General features: G+C 37.6%; 1 protein-coding gene across 1 annotated transcript in view; it reads left to right on the top strand.

The window, feature by feature from the left end:
- The window catches only part of PDE11A (phosphodiesterase 11A), a gene marked incomplete at both ends in the record, with an annotated part of 180,091 nt that overhangs the window by 72,526 nt on the left and 86,051 nt on the right, over positions 1-21,514 (top strand). Inside the window, 4 exons of the mRNA XM_083368229.1 lie at positions 6,082-6,171; positions 10,617-10,757; positions 13,789-13,853; positions 19,017-19,155. Coding sequence (XP_083224355.1) covers positions 6,082-6,171; positions 10,617-10,757; positions 13,789-13,853; positions 19,017-19,155 — 435 coding nt within the window. The remainder of the gene's footprint in view (positions 1-6,081; positions 6,172-10,616; positions 10,758-13,788; positions 13,854-19,016; positions 19,156-21,514) is intronic.

Raw genomic sequence — 21,514 nt, 5'->3', positions numbered from 1 at the left:
ATTGAAGCAGATAAACAAGGAAGATACGTTATAATTGAACTGTTAATAGAAGGCAAGAAAACGCTTTTGGTTGGATTATATGCTCCTAATCAACAACAAGCAGATTTTTACAGTTTATTACACAGCAAGATCACTCAGTGGGATTATAAATCTTGTATTTTTATGGGAGACTGGAATGGCGTTTTGGATGTACAAATGGACAAGGGTTTTTTTTTAAAAAGCACCCCAAGTCATGCTAAATTACCTAAATCTTTTTTTGAAATGAAGGATGACTGGGAATTGTGAGATATTTGGAGAGAAAGAAATCTTCAACATGTTTTTTACATCGTGATATCCAAAACTGGATGCAGTATTCCAAATGTGGCCTTACCAAGACATTGTAAAGTGGTATTAACACTTTACGTGATCTTGATTCTATCCTTCTGTTAATGCAGCCTAGCACTGTGTTGGCTTTTTTGGCAGCTGCAGCACACTGCTGGCTCATATTTAAGCGATTGTCCACTAGGACTCCAAGATCCCTTTCACAGTTACTACTACTGAGCAAGGTAGCACCTATGCTGTACTGTTTCATCAGTCACAAAATTTGAATCCTTTTCGAGGGAAAGAAGAGTCAACTCTCCTTCAAGTCAAGCCCTACTCTTTGTGACTTCACAGACATACTGTACAAGTAGTTTTCTTTTAAGAAATATGGAAGTGATTTGCCAGCTCTTTTTTCTTGATTGTTGTTGTTGTTGTTTCCTAGTCTAGCATACAGCACTAGTATTTTTTGCAGGTCTCCTGTCCAAGCATTAACTGGACCCAGTATTGCTTAGTTTCTGAGCCCAGATAAAGTTGGTCACGTTGAGAGTCTTCTTTGGCAAACTATATCAAAGTATATAGTGTTTAATATATTGTGTGTCCATTGAGCAGCTACTGATTTATTTGCAGAATTTCTTTCAGGGAGCGGACTATGATAACTTTGACGTAGATATAAAAAATAAAATTATTTTGCTGCACATTTTTTTCTATTAAGTTCCACTACATTGGCAGTGCATGAAGAAACTTAAACTAAAACTGCAATGTTCAGTTATTTTGAAAAGCTTCAATCATCAAAAGCAATCAGTGCAATCCTGTTGACTGCCATTTGAACGAGCTGGGACTTATTGCATGCTAGTATCCATAAGGAAACATTTTTGATACAAAAGCATTAAAATTGTGACCTAATGGCATTGCTTAATAAAATGTACAACTATGCATATCTTGAACGTTATGCAGTTTACAGTTTCACTTCATTTTCTGTATGGCAGTTTGTATTAACCTTCTGTGAAACTTCACCTAAAGACTGAAAATAAGCAGTGTAATCCTATACATCAGAAATAAGCTCCTTTGATCCCCATTCTGATGTGACTTATTCCCACATAAGCACATATGTGATTTGCATCCTATAGTGTTTACCTAGAAAAGTGTATTTACTTGATAAATACAGTAGCACCTTAATCAAAAACATCTCAGGTAGCATTAAAAAATTCTTTTCCTGATTAAATATTATTCCTTTTCTTTAGAATAATATGTGTTTGGTATGCATCTCATTTTTTGCTGAACAAGTTCTGTTTTGCTCTGCTTTACTGGTGTTTATTAATAAAAAAATCCATTCTGACCTGCTTTGTACTCAGAATTAGGTGTTCTTTGAACTGTTTAAAAACTCAATACAGTATAGGGGAAAGCTGGCCCAGAGACCTTCTCTTGGATCAATTACTTTTTGAGGTGTTGTTTTGGAGCTCAGTGGCCTAACACAGGGGTTGGCAACCTTGGCTCTTTTATGACTCATGGACTTCAACTCCCAGAATTCCTGAGCCAGTCATGCTGAGGGGAAAGGGAGAAGTTTCCAAGCTGAGCCACGGTGGCTCAGGAATTCTGGGAGTTGAAGTCCACGAGTCATAAAAGAGCCAAGGTTGCCTACCCCTGGCCTAACATCTTATTTAAAGAAAATATAGTTGGTTGCAGAGTCAACCAGATGTTTAGACTGGACTTGGCATTTTTGTCCACTTATTGAGTCCTTCTCAAGGACCTGGTGGGATAGACAGATGTTATTTAATAATAAAGGTATCGTTGCAGGATATAAGGTGTTTCAAGTAAAGCTGCCTTTTGCAACGGACTGATGGTGATTTTGTCAATGGAAATGATGTTTAATTTAATTTAATTTAATTTAATAATATTTCTATACCGCCCTTCTCCCGAAGGACTCAGGGCGGTGAACAGGGCAAGAATAAAAATACAGGATTACAAAAGTTAAAAGGTAATTAAATACATGCCCATATACTAAAAATACATCTTAAAACCCCAATAAAATGACAATAACAACCCCCCCAGTCCCCTTATCAGGCCAGGCCAGCTTGTTCAAAAAAGTATGTTTTTAGCTCGCGGCGAAAGGAGCGAAGATCGGGCGCCGTCCGGAGCTCAACCGGTAGCTGATTCCATAGCTCCGGGGCGCCCACAGAGAAGGATCTCCCCCTGGGGGCCACCAATCGACATTCTCTGACCGGTGGCACCCTGAGGAGGCCCTCTCTGTGGGAACGCACAGGGCGGAGGGAAGTTGATGCCGGCAGCAGGTGTTCCCTAAGGTACTCCGGACCCCTGCCATGTAGGGCTTTGAACACCATTACTAGTACCTTGAATCTCACCCGGAAGACAACTGGTAACCAATGCAGCTCACAGAGCAGAGGTGTGACATGGGAGTATCGGGAGACTCCCAACACAACTCTCGCGGCTGCATTCTGTACCAGTTGGAGCTTCCGGGTGGTCCTCAAGGGCAGCCCCATGTAGAGAGCGTTGCAGTAGTCTAGTCGAGAGGTCACGAGCGCGTGAGTGACCGTGCATAGATCATCCCGGCTTAGATAGGGCTGCAACTGGCGCACCAGGCGAACCTGGGCGAAAGCCCCCCTAGTCACAGCCTCTATGTGGTCTTCCAAGGTGAGCCGTGAATCTAGGAGGACTCCCAAGTTGCGAGCCCTATCTACGGGGGGTAATGGTTCACCCCCCATAGAAAGAGGTGGAATATCCGAATAAACCCAGGATGAAGGTATGCAAAGCCACTCAGTCTTGTCGGGGTTGAGTTGAAGTCTGTTCCTCCCCATCCAGACCCGAACCGCCTCCAGGCAACGGGACATCACGTTGAGGGCATCACTGGGGTGGTTTGGGGTCGAAAGGAAAAGCTGGGTATCATCAGCATACTGATGATACCCAACTCCAAACCCACGAATGATCTCACCCAGCGGTTTCATATAGATGTTGAACAGGAGAGGCGAGAGGACCGACCCCTGAGGAACTCCACAAACGAGAGACCTCGCAGTCGACCTCTGACCTCCTGCCAACACCGTTAAGTTGTGCTCAAGGTGTTTTAGGATTGCACCCAGTGTGCCTATCACAATTGGTACTATTTTTTGCCTTCTTTTGCCACAATTATTCTGTTTGCAGATCTTCGTGTTCTGTGATTTTCTCTAGTTCTTTCTCTTTTATTCTGCTATATCCAAATATAGCAATGTTCACTATCCAAAGATTTTTGTCTTCCTTATCAACAATGGTTAAGTATGGAGTGTTATGTGGCAGGTGCTCTCTTTCTGAATTCTAAAGTTCCCAGAGCCCATAGGTTTTTTTTTATTCTTTATTAGCTTGTCTTATTTCGTGGTTCCACCAGTTCTTGCTTGTAGGCAGATGGTATTTCTTGCTTGCAGGCAAAGTAATATTTCTTGCAAATAGTCCAATACTCCATTGCTAGTACTTGGACATGCTGTTGTTTGTAATCAGTCTGTACAATATTCTTGCAACAGCTAACTAGGTGTTCCACTGTTTCTTCAGCTTCTCTGATGAGACAACATTTGCTCTCTGTTGCTGCCCTCTCTATTCTGGCTTTATATGCATTTGCTTTAAGGCTTAAACTTTGCAGCCAGAATTAGCCCCTCTGTCTCTTTCTTCAAGTTTCCTACTCTTAACCATTGCCAGGTCTTGTTGTTTTCTTTGCCTATTGGTTTGTTTTTTTTAATATACTAGCCACACAATCCTTTGCCTTGCCATGTCTTTTTTCTATTCTTCATTTGGTCTTTCTTATAGGCCAGTTTGATCTCTTTGGTATACACCAGGGGTCGGCAACCTCGGCTCTTTTATGACTCGTGGACTTCAACTCCCAGAATTCCTGAGCCAGCATAGCTGGCTCAGGAATTCTGGGAGTTGAAGTCCACGAGTCATAAAAGAGCCGAGGTTGCCGACCCCTGGTATACACTAAGCCTTCTTGTGTACTAGCTTCAGTGCATCATTGTCCTTTGGATTTTATTTCAATGCCCTTTTTCCCCTCTTCATTTGTCTGGTGTACTTGCAAAATTGCATTCCCACTTATTCTCGGTAAATAGACTCTGTCAGTGCTACTGCATGGATGAAGGGCATGGTTCATTGTGATTGTTTTTCTGGTCTTCCTATCCAGAGCTGCTTGTTCAGATTGAGTCCACTCCACTATGCTAGCTGTATATATGTTAATTGCCTTGATGGAATTTCCTGCACTGAGATTGGACTTTTAAGATCTTCTTCACTCTAATGATACACTCAGTACTTTTTTCTTGACTTCAGTGCCTTTGATGTTGTCAGCCTGAAGGATTTATTTTATTTTATGTTTTATTAAATTTATTGATTGATATTTATTGATCAGGTGTTCTTTGATCTCCTTATTCTTCAGCTTCTTTCCCCTCCCCCATGTGTACTAGCTTGCTCGCATCCAATCTTAGCACGCTGATCTAATTTTCTAACCTGATCTTCTGTTTTGTTGATTCACTGTTTGGCTTTTTTTTCTTGTTTTGTTGATTTTGCATCCAAGATCTTCAGTTATAACTGCAGCAGTGTTCTATATCCCTTGGTTTGTTTATTCCAGTAAATTGATCCTTGTATTGATATTACAATATTGGCATCTTTTAATACTACTGTATTTGGGGTTTGGTTTCTTTCTTACCAGATTCAATTCAGGTGACCTTATTCTGTTGATTTTGTGCTGCTCTAGAAGCTCACTTATTCTTCATTTAAGATCCTCTGTTTTTTTCCAAGAACTTTGTTCTTTTTGAGAAGGTAAAGGAGAAGGTGCCTGGTTTGAGAATGAGAATTCACTAGTGATGCTGGCTTCCTCTACTACTGATTCCCCCTTAGTTGTCTCTACTGTGTAAACTACTTCTTGCAAAGCTTCAATTTATTTGTCCTGGGTAGACCATTGATGTACTTCCAGTTCTACTTCTGTGAATATTTTATTTCATGGAATAAACTGATGTAGATCTGTTCTGTTACTTCAGAATCTGAATATTGTTCTTTCAAGAACTGATATATTCTTTCCAGATACCAACTTCTCATTGGACTTGATTTATAATAGCAACTCATTATTTTTTTTGTTTTCAGTCATTGTATAATTGTGGTAAGTAAGCAACTTTTTTCCAGTAGTCCTACAGCTGCTAGCCCTGGTTGCTCAGCTAACACTCATGAGTCTTGTAGCAGACTTGTCACCAGATGTCTAGGAACTCCTACACCTAGCATGGTTCTTATGGACCCATGACTTGTCTGGTATAAATTTCTGTAGGTTATGTCTCACCATATTGTTTATGGGAGAGACACTCTTTGTCTGGCTCCTCTGATGTGACCTGTCCATGATGGTTGAACCTCTGACATAGTTCTCATCTTCCTCAGAACATGCAAGCCCCACAACCACATCAAGATAACGCTTCACTGGGGGGTTAGGAGGGAATTTTGTACCATTACAATCTTGTCCTGGTGAATCATTGTCATAATGAAGAAACATCTGCAGAGTTGAATTGCAGTCTACAAAATTGGGTACAGGAAGAGCTGGGCCTGATTCTCCTTCCACAGTTTGTAGCAGTAAGTGTGTGTGTGTGTGGGGGGGGAGACTCCTTTTATCCAGGAACTCTAATTTTCACTCTGCAGAAAGCTGTAAGTAAGTTTGATGTCAGACTCTAGTTGATATTCTGATATATCTTTTGTGAAAATGAGATTGTGGATGCACATGTAATTTCAGGGGGGAAAAAACATTTGATGGCCTTGTCTTTTTCTGTGTGCTAGGTAATGGAAATGTACCTTCCTTTCTGTGGTATTGCCATATCCAATGCTCAATTGTTTGCTGCTTCCCGGAAGGAGTACGATAGAAGCAGAGTAAGTCAGAATAACAACAAGAATTACCATCATTAATATTATTTCATATGCCGTCTGTTTTACCATGTGATAAAAGATCAAGACATGATTTGCATAACTATTTGCACTTTATAGTTTCAACAAAAATTAACATAATATTATTCCTAATTTGTATTTATATTTATATTTTAATACTGCTATATTTATTTTTATCCAATGAAGTGGTGTGTGCAGTTCTTTAAATTCAGTTGGGGAAAAATGTTCTTTGAAACATACAGGAGCACAACTGTAGCACTCTGTTCAGCTTATTAAAGCAGCCATATTATTTTTTTAAGATTGTGTGGTTGCCACAGAGAGATTTCTGCTACAGCCGCATGATCCTGAAAATAGATGTGGCTGCATCAGTAATGAGTTAGCATCTTCGTATACAATTTTCCTGGGAATAAACTGTGCTGAATGGTGGAATTTGCTTGTTTATAAATATGAATAGGTCTATAGAATATCTGCTTCCTATTTTCTCGTTCTTCTCCTTATACCCAAATGATGTGTGTATCTTCCTTATATTTTTATTTGCTAATATTTACAGCAATTTCTATTTCTATTATGCCAACACTTTTAAACTAAATAACAACTGATAACATTTGATAGAGATTTTATAGTGCATAACCTAAGACAATACAATATATACTCTGTCCAGAGAGTTTTGCTATTAAGAAATTGACTATAGCAGAAAGAAAAATTTTGGTCTTATTTTCTTGACATTTCAGCTTCCTTGATTTTCCCCTGTCTCTTTACCAGATGGGTGATATTTGTGAGCACAGTGGGAAGCAGGGAGAATAAGATGGGGGAGGGGGGAAGCCTTCTAAAGTAAGCTTTCCTCATGCATTTGCTTTCCTATGCCTCATTTGTGAAATTTATGTGGATTCAGACAGTCATGTTCATCTCGTTTAATCTTTCATTTTACCCCCCCACTGCTGCTTGCTTTGTGTTTGTTTCCAAAAAATAAAAAGGAAAAAAGGAAAAAATTCCACAAAAGTAATGTTAGACAAGTTGAGTTGCGTGTATGCGTGCTCCGACCAGCCACTTGCTTTGGCCAATTCCGAATAAGCCACAGCCTTGTGGTGGGCTCTGGCCCAGAGATTGGGGACCTCTGTTCTAGGGCACAAATGTACCAAAACCTGGCCTTGCATATTTTTCAGTGTAAATCTATCCTAGAAATTTGAATATTAAACCAAGTACCATTCTTTAGAAGGCTGTAAAGATGATACTAAAGAAGGCTCTTTGGAAGTGAATACCTAGGACAAATCTCTATATACTCTGAAAGAACCCATAATGTAACTTTTGGCATTCTAGATATTGCTCAACTCTAGGAAGTAGTAAGGAACACTTGGAGATGTGGTTCAGAAACACATGTTATGCCTAGGGTTACATTTTCCTAGTGCAGTCAGGAATTTTTACATATTTTTTTCTTATCACTTTGTAAGGTTTTACACTTAGCCTCACAATTGCCCCAGCTTTACTCAGAAGAGTAATTGCCCCAGAATTACTCAGAAGAAACTCCTGAGCCGAGGTTTCAGCAAGCAAACAACTTTTATTTTGATCAAAATAGAGTTGGGTGGCCACATCTCTCTTCGTGGCTGGTAGAGAGATGAAGGCAACAACCAGGAAAGATGTCTTCCACCTTTTATACCCCTTCAGAACAAAGAGATCTGGTCTTGGTACTAGGAACCAAAAGGTACAGAAAAATAATTCCTAGATGATGACTCATACACAGCAACCCAGGCTCCACCACAGCTCCTTTCCCCCCTCCCCTTACCATGCTCTTTTCATGTAAGCAATCCCCTGTACCTAAAGCGTGAAACATTTGCTTTTATATAACTAATTTCCCAATGTAAAGCACCTACAAAGCTGCTTGCACATAAACAAAGTTGATTACAAAGTATCACTACTAATATCAATATTACTAACATCAACCTTAAGCATTAATAAAATCCCTTCAACTTTGTCCATGCTCAAATCTAGCAGTCAGGTAGTGTATAAATTAAATAATAAATAAATATATGAATCTTGAATTACACTTGCCTTGGAGCAATGTTTTGTTCTCTCTTAGGGCCCTTTCCAACTTTTACAAATTTTGGAGGACCCCTCCCTAAAATCTCTTGTTTGTATGGGTTATATTTTTGCCATATTTACCATATTAAATATCTCGTGATCTTTTGGTGGGATTTTAATATGGTATTATTTTTTTTAACATAGGGTAGCAAATAATTGGTTTTGATTTTATTTTGCTTAGAGAGTGTTGGGGGACCTTCCCCAGGGCTCCTAGTACCACACTACCCTAGAGAAATAAGAAAACGATATCTTATTCTGTGGAAACAGCTTTTAAAAATAGTTATGTTGATATATCGCTGACATATATTTTTGTGAAATAGAATCCACTGAACCAAAACTGACTACTGAGAATAACATTTTGTCTTTTAAGTAGTGGACTTTAAAACACAAGAGTTTATATACCGTATTTTCCGGTGTATAAGACGACTTTTGAACCCCTGAAAATCACCTCAAAAGTTGGGGGGTCGTCTTATACGCCGGGTCGTCTTATACGCCGGAAAATACGGTAATAAATCTACTAGGCATTAAAATGCGTTTTTTAAATTTCTAGTTTGCTAAAAGTTCATGCTCCTAATACCTAGAATTTAATTTATTTCTTCTTCAACCTACAAGTTGTCCTGTGTGATCATAAAATCATGGTAGAAAGTTATCGGTGTGTTGACTTTTTTTTCCTATGCATTAGGCAAACATGAGGAAAGAGAGGCTTTTATTTTCCTTGGACATACCATTTTGAAAATTGTATATCTCCTATATAATAATGAAATCACAATTTTTTAAAAAGGAACATCCAGAAATTTTCTTCGTTCACTTGTGTGACATATCTCATCCTTTTTGCAGTCCTTAGTCCCTCCAAATGTATCAAGTGCAGAACATGAATCCTAAAAGTTTATTCATCTGCCCAGTCACTTCCATTTATATTAGTTCACCAATTTTTCCCTTTCATATAGTAGTTGGCAGTTCTGGGCCTAATCCTATCCTTGAAAGTACCCCAAAAGGGGGAAAAAAACCAGGATTAGAGAATTTTTCTCTGCCGCTCCTAGCAGTTTTAGCATCTTTCTGTAAAAAAAATCTTTGCAGTTCTTCAACTGGTGATTGCCCACTTCTGCCTTAATTACTGCAGTATGAATAAGAGTGGAAAACAGCGTCTGTACACTGTTCTGTATTCACACTGGGTTGTGGAAATGTTTGCATACTCCTTGTTTTCTACAGCACTCTTAAATGAAATAAATCCCATGTAAAATGCATGGTATTGGTTTGCCTGAAATCTATTCAGCTTCACTACCATAATTATCAAGGCTATAATTCTGTTTGAGAAAAAGTTTCTTTTTTCACATAATTACTTTGAAACATGCAGAAAAGCTATTCTGGGCTTTTTTCTTGTTCTTTACTAATACTTTTCAAGATCACTTAATATCTAGTTTATCTCAAAAATTTAGCAGACTGCCACTGAGAATTAATCTGTTACGTTATAATTTCCCTTATGAAACACCTAAATTAGACACTACAATCTGAAGCTAAGTAGGTGTGAGATTAATTAATGCTTTGCACCTTTACTTTCAAATTGCCATGAAAAAAAAAAAGTATGATTTCATGTTCGGCACAAGGTCACACAGGTTTAGATCAAACTTGCTTGATTATAGGGACCAGATTATTGTTTTTTATTATTATTATTATTATTATTATTATTATTATTATTATTATTATTATTATTATTTTCTTGGAATCATTATGATATGTCGAAATATGTTTGCTAGTTCTTACAGAAAGCTAATATTCCCTAGAACAGGGGTGTCAAACTCACCCCGTCATGTGACGTGTCGCGACATGTTGTGACTTTTTTCGCATTCCTGGAGCTGGGGTGGGTGTGGCCTCCACATGATGCAACTGGCCCATGGGCTGACAGTTTGATGCCCTGCCCTAGAACATTCCCTAGTCCAGGGGTACGCAACCTTGGCTCTTTTATAACGCGTGGACTTCAACTTCCAAAATTCCTTAGCCAGCCATGCTGGCTCAGGAATTCTGAGAGTTAAAGTCCACACATCATAAAAGAGCCAAGGTTCCTGAGCCGACAGTTTGACACCCTAGTCAGAAATAGTTTAATAGTTTAATAGTTTAATCAATAGTTTAAATATATTCAAGCCTCTTACAAGGAAGCTAAACTGAGAACATTCCATATGTACATGTCCTGGTACATATGGAATGGCTGTGCATCTACGTTTAATTTGCAAGTAGCCAGTATTCCAGAGTGTTAGTAACTGATTCTTTTCACAGCTCTTTTTTTTGAAATATTACCCAATCATTTATTCATTACTTTTGGAAACCAATTGTGATTGATTTCCATCCCATGTGTGAAGGCCTTGCTGGAGGTGGTTAATGATCTCTTTGAAGAACAGACAGACCTGGAGAAAATTGTGAAAAAAATTATGCATCGAGCTCAGACTCTACTCAAATGTGAACGTTGCTTGGTATTGCTTCTTGACGACATTGAATCACCAGTAAGTAGATATTTCACATTTTGGAAAGTGTATTTTATATAAGTGTCATGTTGTTTGCATGTATTTAGTCAGCATGTACTCAGTAGAAAGTTTAAAATTTGTACAGTGTTAAGTTTTTGGTTGACTAAGCTGAAAGAGGTAGTTGCAAAGCTAGTATGGTGGAACAATCATGAACAATTGGATACTCAAGTCACCTGGTATTGCTGAGAGAAAAGCCTGAGTGGAATGGGAGTGTAGACTGCTGAACTCAACTCTTCTTTATACAGTAACATTCCTATTTCATAGGAAAAAGGGAGATGGGTTGTTAAGAAATATGATAAACAAACAAAGAAATAAATATTCAGCAGAAGTGGAATGAGGCGTTGCTCATTTTCTATTATACAGTTTAGGTTTTGGGGGTGTTTTCACTTAGCCCACCAACTAATCTTTATTCTTTCCTCCACTCACCTTTAAATCTGGGAAAATGATAAGTCCAAGAGAGGACTGAATGTACACTTCCAGCCCTTCTATAATGTTAAAGTAGAGAAAAAGATTAGCTTCTTATCATATACTTGGTGGTATTTGATGAAGTCTATCTTTTTACAAACATTTTTGAAGGCTTTGTAGCTAATTATTCAACCTGTTAGACCAGAGATCCCCAAACTATGGGCTGTAGCCCACTACTGGGCTGTGGCCTCTTGGCCACCATGCCGCATGAGTGGCTGGCCAGTGCATACGTGCTCACCCCTCCTTGTGCCAGTGCTATTCGAGCTGCGAGCCTTGTGCTGAGGCTAGCCAAGCAGCGAGTCTCGCACTGGCAGTAGCAGCCCCATTTGCGGAGTGCGCGTGCTTACAGCCCCAGTCATGTGGACTCGCACGCAGCCACATTTGTGTCTCTGCGCATGTGTGCATAAAGGTGCCTACCCCTCCCTTTCCCACCAGACTGCCAACCCAGAAAGGTTGGGGACCCCTGCATTTGACCCTTGACCTTTGAATATATAATCCACTGAAATTAGTTGACAACCTTTGTTTTACTGAGCTTTGGGAAAGGGTCATAATTAGAATGACCGTACGTTCTGTATTATAAAGGATACTCCTTTATTTCAGAAAGCTGTCCTTTAGATTTTTTTTGTTTTGCCCTTGAATTTTCCTTTGTAAAGCAATGTTGTAAACAATTTTGTTTTTGATCCTTACGTACCTCTTTCAGATTTGCCCCTTTTTCAGGTTTATCCTTTATTTTTCCCAGGAAAGTATGGTCAGTGTAGTCATAGTACATAGTACATAGTACAGTGTACATTACATTGGAATTACAATTCCTGGCACATCTGAATAATTCTCTGATTGGTATCTTAAAAGCTACTTTAAATTAGTTTAAAATTTGACACACTGGTAGTTTAGGTTCAGACTCCAATTTATTTATATACAGTATTTGGTTCACACTACAGTAAACAATATAAAAACAATAGAAACCACACACAATGAAACCAGGTTTGGACAAAGAAAAAGAAAGAAGATCAAAACAGTTGCCCCCCAAACATCCCACCAGCATCTAACATCCTGCAAATGGTACATCAGCCACTCTAGCCCAAGGCCTGGGCGGAAAACCAGGTCTTTGGAAAGCCAACAGGGTGGGAGACATTCAGATCTCAGGAGATTTCATTCCACAAACGAAGGCAAATATACAAGTCCTAGGATCCAATTTCGGTTGGTGTACACATTCTGGTGAGAAAGAAGTTCCCTGAAGGTGGGTTCCAGCACGAGTCCAAAAGCTCAGAAGACTAAGCCTCTGTTCTCGGTGACCAAACCAGATTGGATCCTACATTTTCATTCCAGGTGAAATGAAAATTGACCATGCAGACACCATGGGACATAGGCGACCCTCTAATAAATAGGCCCTATGCAGTGTAAGGTCATAACTGGCACTTTGATTGCACCCAGAAGCAAACTGGCAACCAATGCAGCTTGTGAAGCAGGGGTGTCACATGGACATATTGAGATATGCCCATAATTGTACTTCCTTGGCTGCTTAAAGCTTCTGACTGTTCTTTAAGGCAGCCCCAAGTCACCTTAAAAGTCAATTCAGTACTCCAAACTTCAATTAACATATCACAGTCCCTTATAATGTACTGCTATAAAAGCCATAGGTATCTACAGCAACCATGGTGTTAAAGGAATGATTATATGTGTGCAATGCATAATAAAAATCCTGCTTTTTAATGCTGTGTCCTGATATCTGATAACATCATGTAAATCATGGGGATTGTATTAGGATGTCAAAATGTTTTATCACTTACTTCCCACTGTGGATACTTATGATAAGAGCTAGGCAGGTATAGAGCATATATTGTGTCACTGATTCTAAGGAATTTCCCTATTAAGGTCATAAGCTGTTATTGAGAATGGTTAGAAAACACTGTGTAGGTAGAGTAAGTTGAAGTTAACTTTAGATCTGGGTGTGATTGACAGAATAAGATGCTGTCTGGGAATTTTATATATGCTCTTTTAAGTGCTAAATTGAAGGAAAAGATAAGTGTAATAAAATACAAAAAGAATATTTCAAAATGCTTTTTAAAAGGAAAGTACTATAAAATATTTCACTTCACATTAAATGGAGGTATTCAAGTAGCAAAAAGAGTACTCAAGACAGACTTGGTTGTCTTGAAATCATACTTTGGAATAATTATTCTATTCTGTTCTGTTCTGTTCATTACATTTTTATCCCACCTTTATTACTTTATAAGTAACTCAAGGTGGCACATGTACAGTAGCTAATATTCCTGAAGTGGGTGGGCTGAGAGAGAGTGACTGATTCAAAGTCACCCACCTGACTTTTTTGCCAGAGGCAAGACTAGACTCACCGTCTCCTGGTTTCTAAGACAGATTAGTAATAATTTCACAGTAGATAAGGATTATGTTACGTAAATAGGATTAAAAGAATGTGCTTTATGATTTAAGTATAAATAGGGCACGTGTTTATTTGTTATAATGTGATTGTGTGTGTTGTATAATAAATTTGCAATGTATGACATTTACACATTTTTTATCTTAACAGGAGGTAAAATTTACCAAGTCCTTTGAATTGATGTCTCCAAAGTGTATAGCTGATACAGAAAATAGGTTAGATTTGATTCTTTTATAATTAATCTTCTTTTTTTGGAATAAACCTAGATTATAGGACAAAATTCTGTCTGTGGAAAGCTCTTTCAAGTTCACCTTCATTCTAGAATTCCAAATAAGGGATCCTTTTTATTTATTTAATTATTTGCACAATTTTTCATTTGTTAACACCCAGCTATCATAATTTCCTTCCTTTTGTTCTACTGTTATAAGTTGTTCTACTGTTATAAGAGTATGATATATTTTTATGCAGTTGAGCTCAATATGTTGTAGAAGAGAAAATATTATTCTTCTTCAGATGGTATAATTGGTTGAATTTCTGTTATGTGGGAAACAGTTGCACAACTGTGACATGATTATATGGAATGTTATTTTAGCATAATTAGCGATCTAAAAGATTTTATTAAGTCTCCTTCTGTCAAGGGCATTCCATATGGACTTCATCTAGTTTATTAATCACATCTATGTTACTTAGCTTCAACAAATTGAAGATGCTTTCACCGTATCGATAGGTTGATTGATGATTGAAGAGCTATACAACCTTCCAGCCAACTTTCATGTATTTGGGGTTATTTCTATTTCATTTTAGCAGTGAAAATATTATTTAGCTGTGCAAACATTATCATGGTAGTTTAAAACTTTGCGCTGTTTCTTCTCTCCTGCCACCCCCCACCCCTTCAGCTTAAATAGTGGAGTACCTTAATGACAAGATGAGTACTAATTAAATCACCTCTTTAAAAATAAATCCAGATTTTTAATACTTGAAATAGTTTTAATACTTATTTGGCCAGGTTTATGTAAGGTCTTTGTATCTCATATTTAACATATTACAAAGAGAGCAGTGGGGAGAAATAAAAGATATGTTTAGCATAAAACAAAAAGTGCAGATCTAGGGGTTCATTGAAATTTGGGAAATTGTTGTAGTATGTAGCTTGACTTATATAATTCCTAAGAATATTTAGCATGTACATTTGGTTCTAACTTGTATGTAGAAATAAAAGTCCAGAAATAAATTTGACTGTTCTTGGAACACAAGCTAAGATACTGTTATTGGAACACAAGCTAAGAACATTGGGCTGCTATTCATTGTAAATAAAACACTGTCTGCAAAGTAGTGTTGAATCTGAAAAATTTGCCTTGACCATGTAATTTTTGTCCTAATCACCTTTTTTCCCCATGAGTCTCTTTCTGTTTTCCTTAATTTTTTTCCCCAAAGGAGATTCCAATTCTGTTCTAGCTAAACATATTAGGGATTCTGATGTCTTCTAGATTTGGTTATTATAATCTTTTTTGAATAATTTGCATAGGAGACATTTGACATTCGTGTTATTTCTACATTTCTTTAGTTATATGCAATAATCCTTGAGTGTGTTATATCAATCATGGAAAGAAAGTTGTTGAAAAAAACTAGATTTGGAATCCTCTTTTTTAGGATCCTGAAAATGGAACAACAGAACCTAATATATTTTGCTCCTAGTTATTCTTTCTTTTATTTAGACATTGTGAGGGAAAGAAGGAAGATTTCAGGATAGAAAGAAGTGGCTAGACTAGAGAAAACTATAGATGCATCTTTTATGTTATTTTTGAGAAAAGTTTTTGTTTTCAGTAATATTTTATTCAAGTACAGATTTCTGAGTTCTTTATTTGAAAAGCAAAGGATACAATTTAGATTATGATCTGGAGTTTATTGATGGGGCATTGTGTATTTAAATGAAAAGCCAAATTCCATAAAGAAAGGATCTCAGATCCAGTAAGTCTGGCTGGGAATTGACCTGGATTTGGATTTGGTCCTTCTGGTCTGTCAGTCAAATCTTACTGCTGTGAAATACAGCTGTATTTCCATAAATGTACTTCCATAAATTTCATTATCAGACAAGGCCTGAAAAACAGGTCCTAGCTCTCTCTTGCCTGTAAGTGTTATACCTCTCTGCAATCCTACCATTCAGTTCAACATATGCTGCCCTGTTGTAAAAATCTCACTAGTGCAGCATGATAAATATGGAGATAAATTCCTTTTATTAGTAACTTCTAGAGTAGGGGTGTCAAACTCAATTTCATTGAGGGCTGCATCAGCATTGCAGTTGCCCTCAGTGGGCCGGGTGGGTGTGGCCAGGGTGGGCGTGGCCTACTGGGTGGGCGTGGCTAGAGTGCATATGGCCTACTGGGTGGGCGTGGCCAGCTCTACATCGTTTGCATCAAGGGTGCCTATGGGGGCCTGGGCAGGAGTGGGACAGATCTGAGGGTCTCTGGCAGAAGGAGGGTCTCTGGGCCAGGGCCAAGGCAGTGGGGGCCGTTCCCTCACTGTTGCTAGGATGGCTTCGTGGGCCACATGAAACCACTTCACGGGCTGGATCCAGCCCCCGGGCCTTGACATGGTTTTTTTTTATTGAAAAGTTTTACAATACATTTTATCTTTAGCAAAAGAAAACCCCTCCCAACCCCCTCCCCTCCCACCCTCTTCTCACTCCCCAACCCTCCCCAACCCCTCCCTCCCTTTCCCCTCCCCCCCCGACTTCCCAGAGCTGAGTACAGGGTATAAAAATACAAACAATCATAATCTAACTTATGCAAACAATCCTAAACTATTTAAACTATCGCACTTTAACTCATATAGATAAACTCCAAACGTATATATATATCATATCAATAATTATTCAAATGCAAAATAATACTTTTTAGTCCCATATTTATTCCGTAGTATCTCTCTGTTGCAAATAGCCTTTCAGGTGCACTAAGATCTTTACCATATCCTCGGGGGGAAAAAAAACTTTACAGTCCATTCTTCTGTGGTCGGTAATTTTACCTTTTTACTAGAAATCTTACTACCATAGTTAAATTCAACATCCATTTAATATCCACCACAATAATATCAATAATACCCAATAAGAACAATCACAGATAAAACAATTTTATATCAATTATTAAAAACTATTCTTCTTTCCAACTAAGCTTTAAATTTCCATACTAAAACCAAGTTTATAAACCTTTCCTTCTCCTAATATATTATACAACTTAAAATACCATACATTACTTTCCAAACTTAATTTTTTTTATATAATCACATAATTCTTATATTTTCTATTACCTGTTTCATTATTACCCATAAAAATATTACAAGTTAACTTTCATCTATAATTTTTCCCAAAGTTGCACCTGAGCATATCACAAAGTATATACCTGGAACACAATATCCACCTTCTTATCACACCGTAAATATACGTACCAACCAAATAGCAAATCATAACCTACAAAACATCAGTAAGCACTACTACAAATCTTCCCAATTAAATTTTCATAATTATCTTAAAACTAAAGCAACATAAAATATTACATAGTTATTTTATAAGGGTGAAAAGTATATCCCCAAATATTTAGCCCTTCTAACAATTTCAATTCCCATAATCCTTATTACATTATTATCTTGACATGTTTGACATGTCTGTTCTAGAGCTACAGTCAGTTTAAATAAAAATGAAGGATTATAAAAAGAATATTAGTTTTACTATAATTCCAAGGAGGGGGGGGGAAGAGAAAAAAGACCCTTCATCAATCAGTTCTGTGTTAATATTTTGTAATAAAACAATGAATAAACAATATGAGAATATGACAGAAAAGTAAACTTAACATTAGAATAAATATATGTGTGTTCTAACAACAATCTTTGCCTCTGTGGAACTATGAGATCAGCAGTGTTTTTCAGTGAGATAAATAAAAAGGTGATAGCAAGACAGAAAACAGTTTAAAGAAATCAAGAATAAGGGGGATATAAGAAAAAGTAAACCTCTCTTAGCTAGTTCCAAGAAATCAAATTATCAGGATACAACATATTTGAGTCAGTACTAAGGACACCCCCGATGCCATTATATTTAGCCAAGATAAATAATAGCAAAAGGAGAAATAAAGGATTAAAGAGAAGCCAAAACAAATTGTTAAGAGCCTTCCCCCACCCAACAAAGGACAGATTGCTTTTGGAACGGACAGTTTCTTCCCTTGATGGTGACTAATCTCCATTGCTGGGGAGATGTGTTTACCAAATACAAATGTTTCTTCTAAGTCATTCAAAGTTTTATTTCTAGCCTTGTCTGGGAGAAATATGATCTGCAAGTTGGGATAAGTGGCAGGCAGAAAACAGATGCCTGTGGAGTCTAGAAAACCATACATTTAAGAGTGTGTGAGAGATGAAAGAAATCTTCAAACATAGCCCAGAATTTAAGAGTTTACCTCAGGCTTGAGATAAGTGGCTGATTTGAGGGAATGAGTTATAAAGCCAGAATATTGTATCTGATCTCTCACGTTGTAGTGAACAAGGACATACCTTCAGTTTTGCAGCTACAAAGATTATTGGATGAGCAGCCACAACAGCAGCCAAGGGAAGTGATTGCAGCCTGGGAAATGGGCCCCCGGTCAGTCTACAGGAGTGCTGATTTACCACCAGCTTATCAAGTACTTAGGAGGGGAGGGCTTGGCAGCACAAGGAAACAACAACCCACAACTTAATAGCCAGCATCAACACATCAATCAACATTTAAAAACTCATACACAACAGGCACCATATAAATACTACACACAGAATAGCCCAAGCACACACACTCCTAGAGAGAAATTCCCTGAGGATGGGCTCTAGCATGAGTCTGAAAGCTCAGAAGACTATAAACGTCTGGTCCCGGTGACCAACTCAGATTGGATCCTGCAACGTTATCCTGGGACATATATATTCGCCTTCATTCCGGTATTTGGAAATCCCACACTTATTATTATTTGTTCACAACAATGTCAAGTCATAGTTGCTGGTTCTTTAGCTGGTGTTGGCCCTTATATGCACTGAGTTCTTTTGAAGAAACTAGGTGGTTGTTGTTGTTATTTATTGATTAGCCAATAGGCCGTATAGAATACTAATAACACAGTGTACTACAAAACAGAGTAAAAGGCATAACTAAAGGAAATCGCAAATCATTTTCTGTGTCACTCCCCCAGTTGTGTATAGATATAAATACTGAGAGCAAATAAATGTAAGTTATCCGCCCATTTTTTGTTATCTAAATGCAATTAAGCTGCTCTGAAATTTTAAAGGTTACTCTGAAACAAGATCATGGTTTCTATATATTAAAGTCGATCTTCAACCAATAGTGACTACATTCTTTCTTTCCTTGCTCTTTTTAATAGTTTCAAAGACAGTTTGGAGAAACCATCAGCATCTTATTCAGACTGGCTAGTAAATAATAGCATTGCTGAACTTGTAGCTTCCACCGGCCTTCCAGTAAACAACAGTGATGCTTATCAAGATCCTCGCTTTGATGCAGAAGTAAGACCTTTTTGACCTATATAAGTACCCCAATAGATTTTAATAGGTAATCATGTTTATCAAATGTAATGGCAGCTAAATACCTTTTATGATTTGATCACAGACCTGGAAGAAATTACAAGATTTTAAAGAAACATCCTCATGGTGTGTTTAAAAAAAAAGTCAAGATGATGGTGGTGACCACATATTTGAATCCGCAACCCTTCTGCACATGTATTGAACTTCCACAGATATACATGGGATGGGGCTTCAATTGCATGGTCCTGATTGCCTCTTGACCCTTTGATCTCCCACCCATCCCCAATACCTTTGAAGATTTGCATTCTGAATACATCTTTTCTCCATTTGATTTTGTTGTTAGTTGCGAAGTCATGTCCGACCCATCGCGACCCCATGGACAATGTTCCTCCAGGCCTTCCTGTCCTCTACCATCTTCTGGAGCCCATTTAGGCTCACGCCTACTGCTTCAGTAGGCCACCTCATTCTCTGCCGTTGATTTAGCCATTCTTAAAATAAGGATTGGATCTTTGTATCAAAATAATTGCCTGGTCAATTCTGTTAAGGTTTTGCTCCATTGCACAGTTTCTTAGCCTTCAGTATTTTTTGGAGATATCAGCTCACAATTAACAGTAGATGCTGCAAGTATCAAAATTTCCTACAATTATAGCATTTTAAATTCCTTTACTTTATTCAAAGAGCCCTAAAATAGTTTAATTTGAGTGTTTTGTGGGTGGGAGCCTGGTGCAGAATTGGGTGAGAATTTACAGCAGTTCAATCCATACAAAGCTAAAAGAGCAAAAGTGACATTTTTACAAAGTCTTCTGTTTATAGGAAGTCTGTCAAGGAACGTCTCTAAAAGCCTTCATAATAGATTTTTTTATTATATTTGAAATAAGTGCTCAGAACCATTTTATAGAGAAAACTGCTGGAGGTAATAAATTCAGTTGTTGAAAAGGTGACATTAATGCCTAGACAATATTTCCTGCCAAAAGGCAAGCTGGAATAAAGCATATAATATTCTTACTGAATGTAGCATTATAATTTCACATATGCTCTTTTGATTAATGTATAATGCAGCTGACTAATTTATGTTTTACATTCCCTTAAAGAGTGCATTAATAAAAATGCTGTCAACTTATTTGGAGAAAGAATATTGTTTTTTTATGTGGCAGAAGAAGTAATAATTAATTCTTCATGCTGTTATGTTAACTATTTAATATTTAATCTCCAAAGTCAATTTTCAGGAAAAATGATTATTGAAGACAAAAATTCTTTATTATTAAAATAGCATCTGATTAATATAAAAGAAAGCTAAGAACTGATTTGCCATCAGATTTTGTTTCTGTTCCTTTCCTGCACTTCTTGAATTGCAAGTAAATTTATTATATAGTTTAGTTCTGAATTGTCTTTAACCTTTTGGAAACTTATTTATGTTTTTTAGTAATGGGTCCAGCAACTACTTCATTTACAGCACAGCAAAAATCACACGTTGAACTCCTTATACAGCAAATTATTGCTTTAAATGATGAAAAGCAGCAAAGACTATTAAAATACAAATCAGATTTTAAAAAAAGGATCACCAAAGTTCAGGAAGAAAGGCTTTTCAGTGCAACTGAGATGTGTTCAATTAAGATGCATAGCTACATATCCGGAGTACCTCAGGGAACACCTGCGGCCGGCATCAACTTCCCTCCGCCCTGTGCGTTCCCACAGAGAGGGCCTCCTCAGCGTGCCACCGATCAGAGAATGTCGATTGGTGGCCCCCAGGGGGAGGTCCTTCTCTGTGGGCGCCCCGGAGCTATGGAACCGGTTACCGGTTGAGCTCCGGATGGCGCCTGACCTTTGCTCCTTCCATCGCGATCTAAAGACATTCTTATTTGAACAACCTGGCCTGGCCTGATGGGGGATGGGTGGGGTTTTTTTACTGTTATTTTAATATTTGTATTTACTGTTTTTAGTTGGGCATATATTTAATCCTTTTTAACTTTTGTAATTCTGTATTTTTTATGCTTGCCCTGTTCACCGCCCTGAGTCCTTCGGGAGAAGGGCGGTATATAAATAAAATAATAATAATAATAATAATAATAATAATTATTATTATTATTATTATTATTATTATTATTATTATTATTATTATTATTATTAGACATATTATTTTGCCTAGTATTGAAGTAATTGTGTTATTTAAAATTAGCACTTTTTTCAAATATGCAATGGAATGATGATACAGGCAGTCCTCAACTTACAACCATTTATTTAGCAACTGTTCAAAGTTACGACAGTGCTGAAAAAAATGACTTACAGCTGATCCTCACATTTACAACTGTCACAGCACCTAGTTGTAACGTGATCAAAATTT

Source organism: Vipera ursinii, assembly GCF_947247035.1.
Source record: "Vipera ursinii genome assembly, chromosome: 1".
Classification (NCBI taxonomy): Eukaryota; Metazoa; Chordata; class Lepidosauria; order Squamata; family Viperidae; genus Vipera; species Vipera ursinii.
The sequence above is the reverse complement of the archived record's forward strand: the minus strand, read 5'-3'. Positions and strand labels throughout refer to the sequence as shown.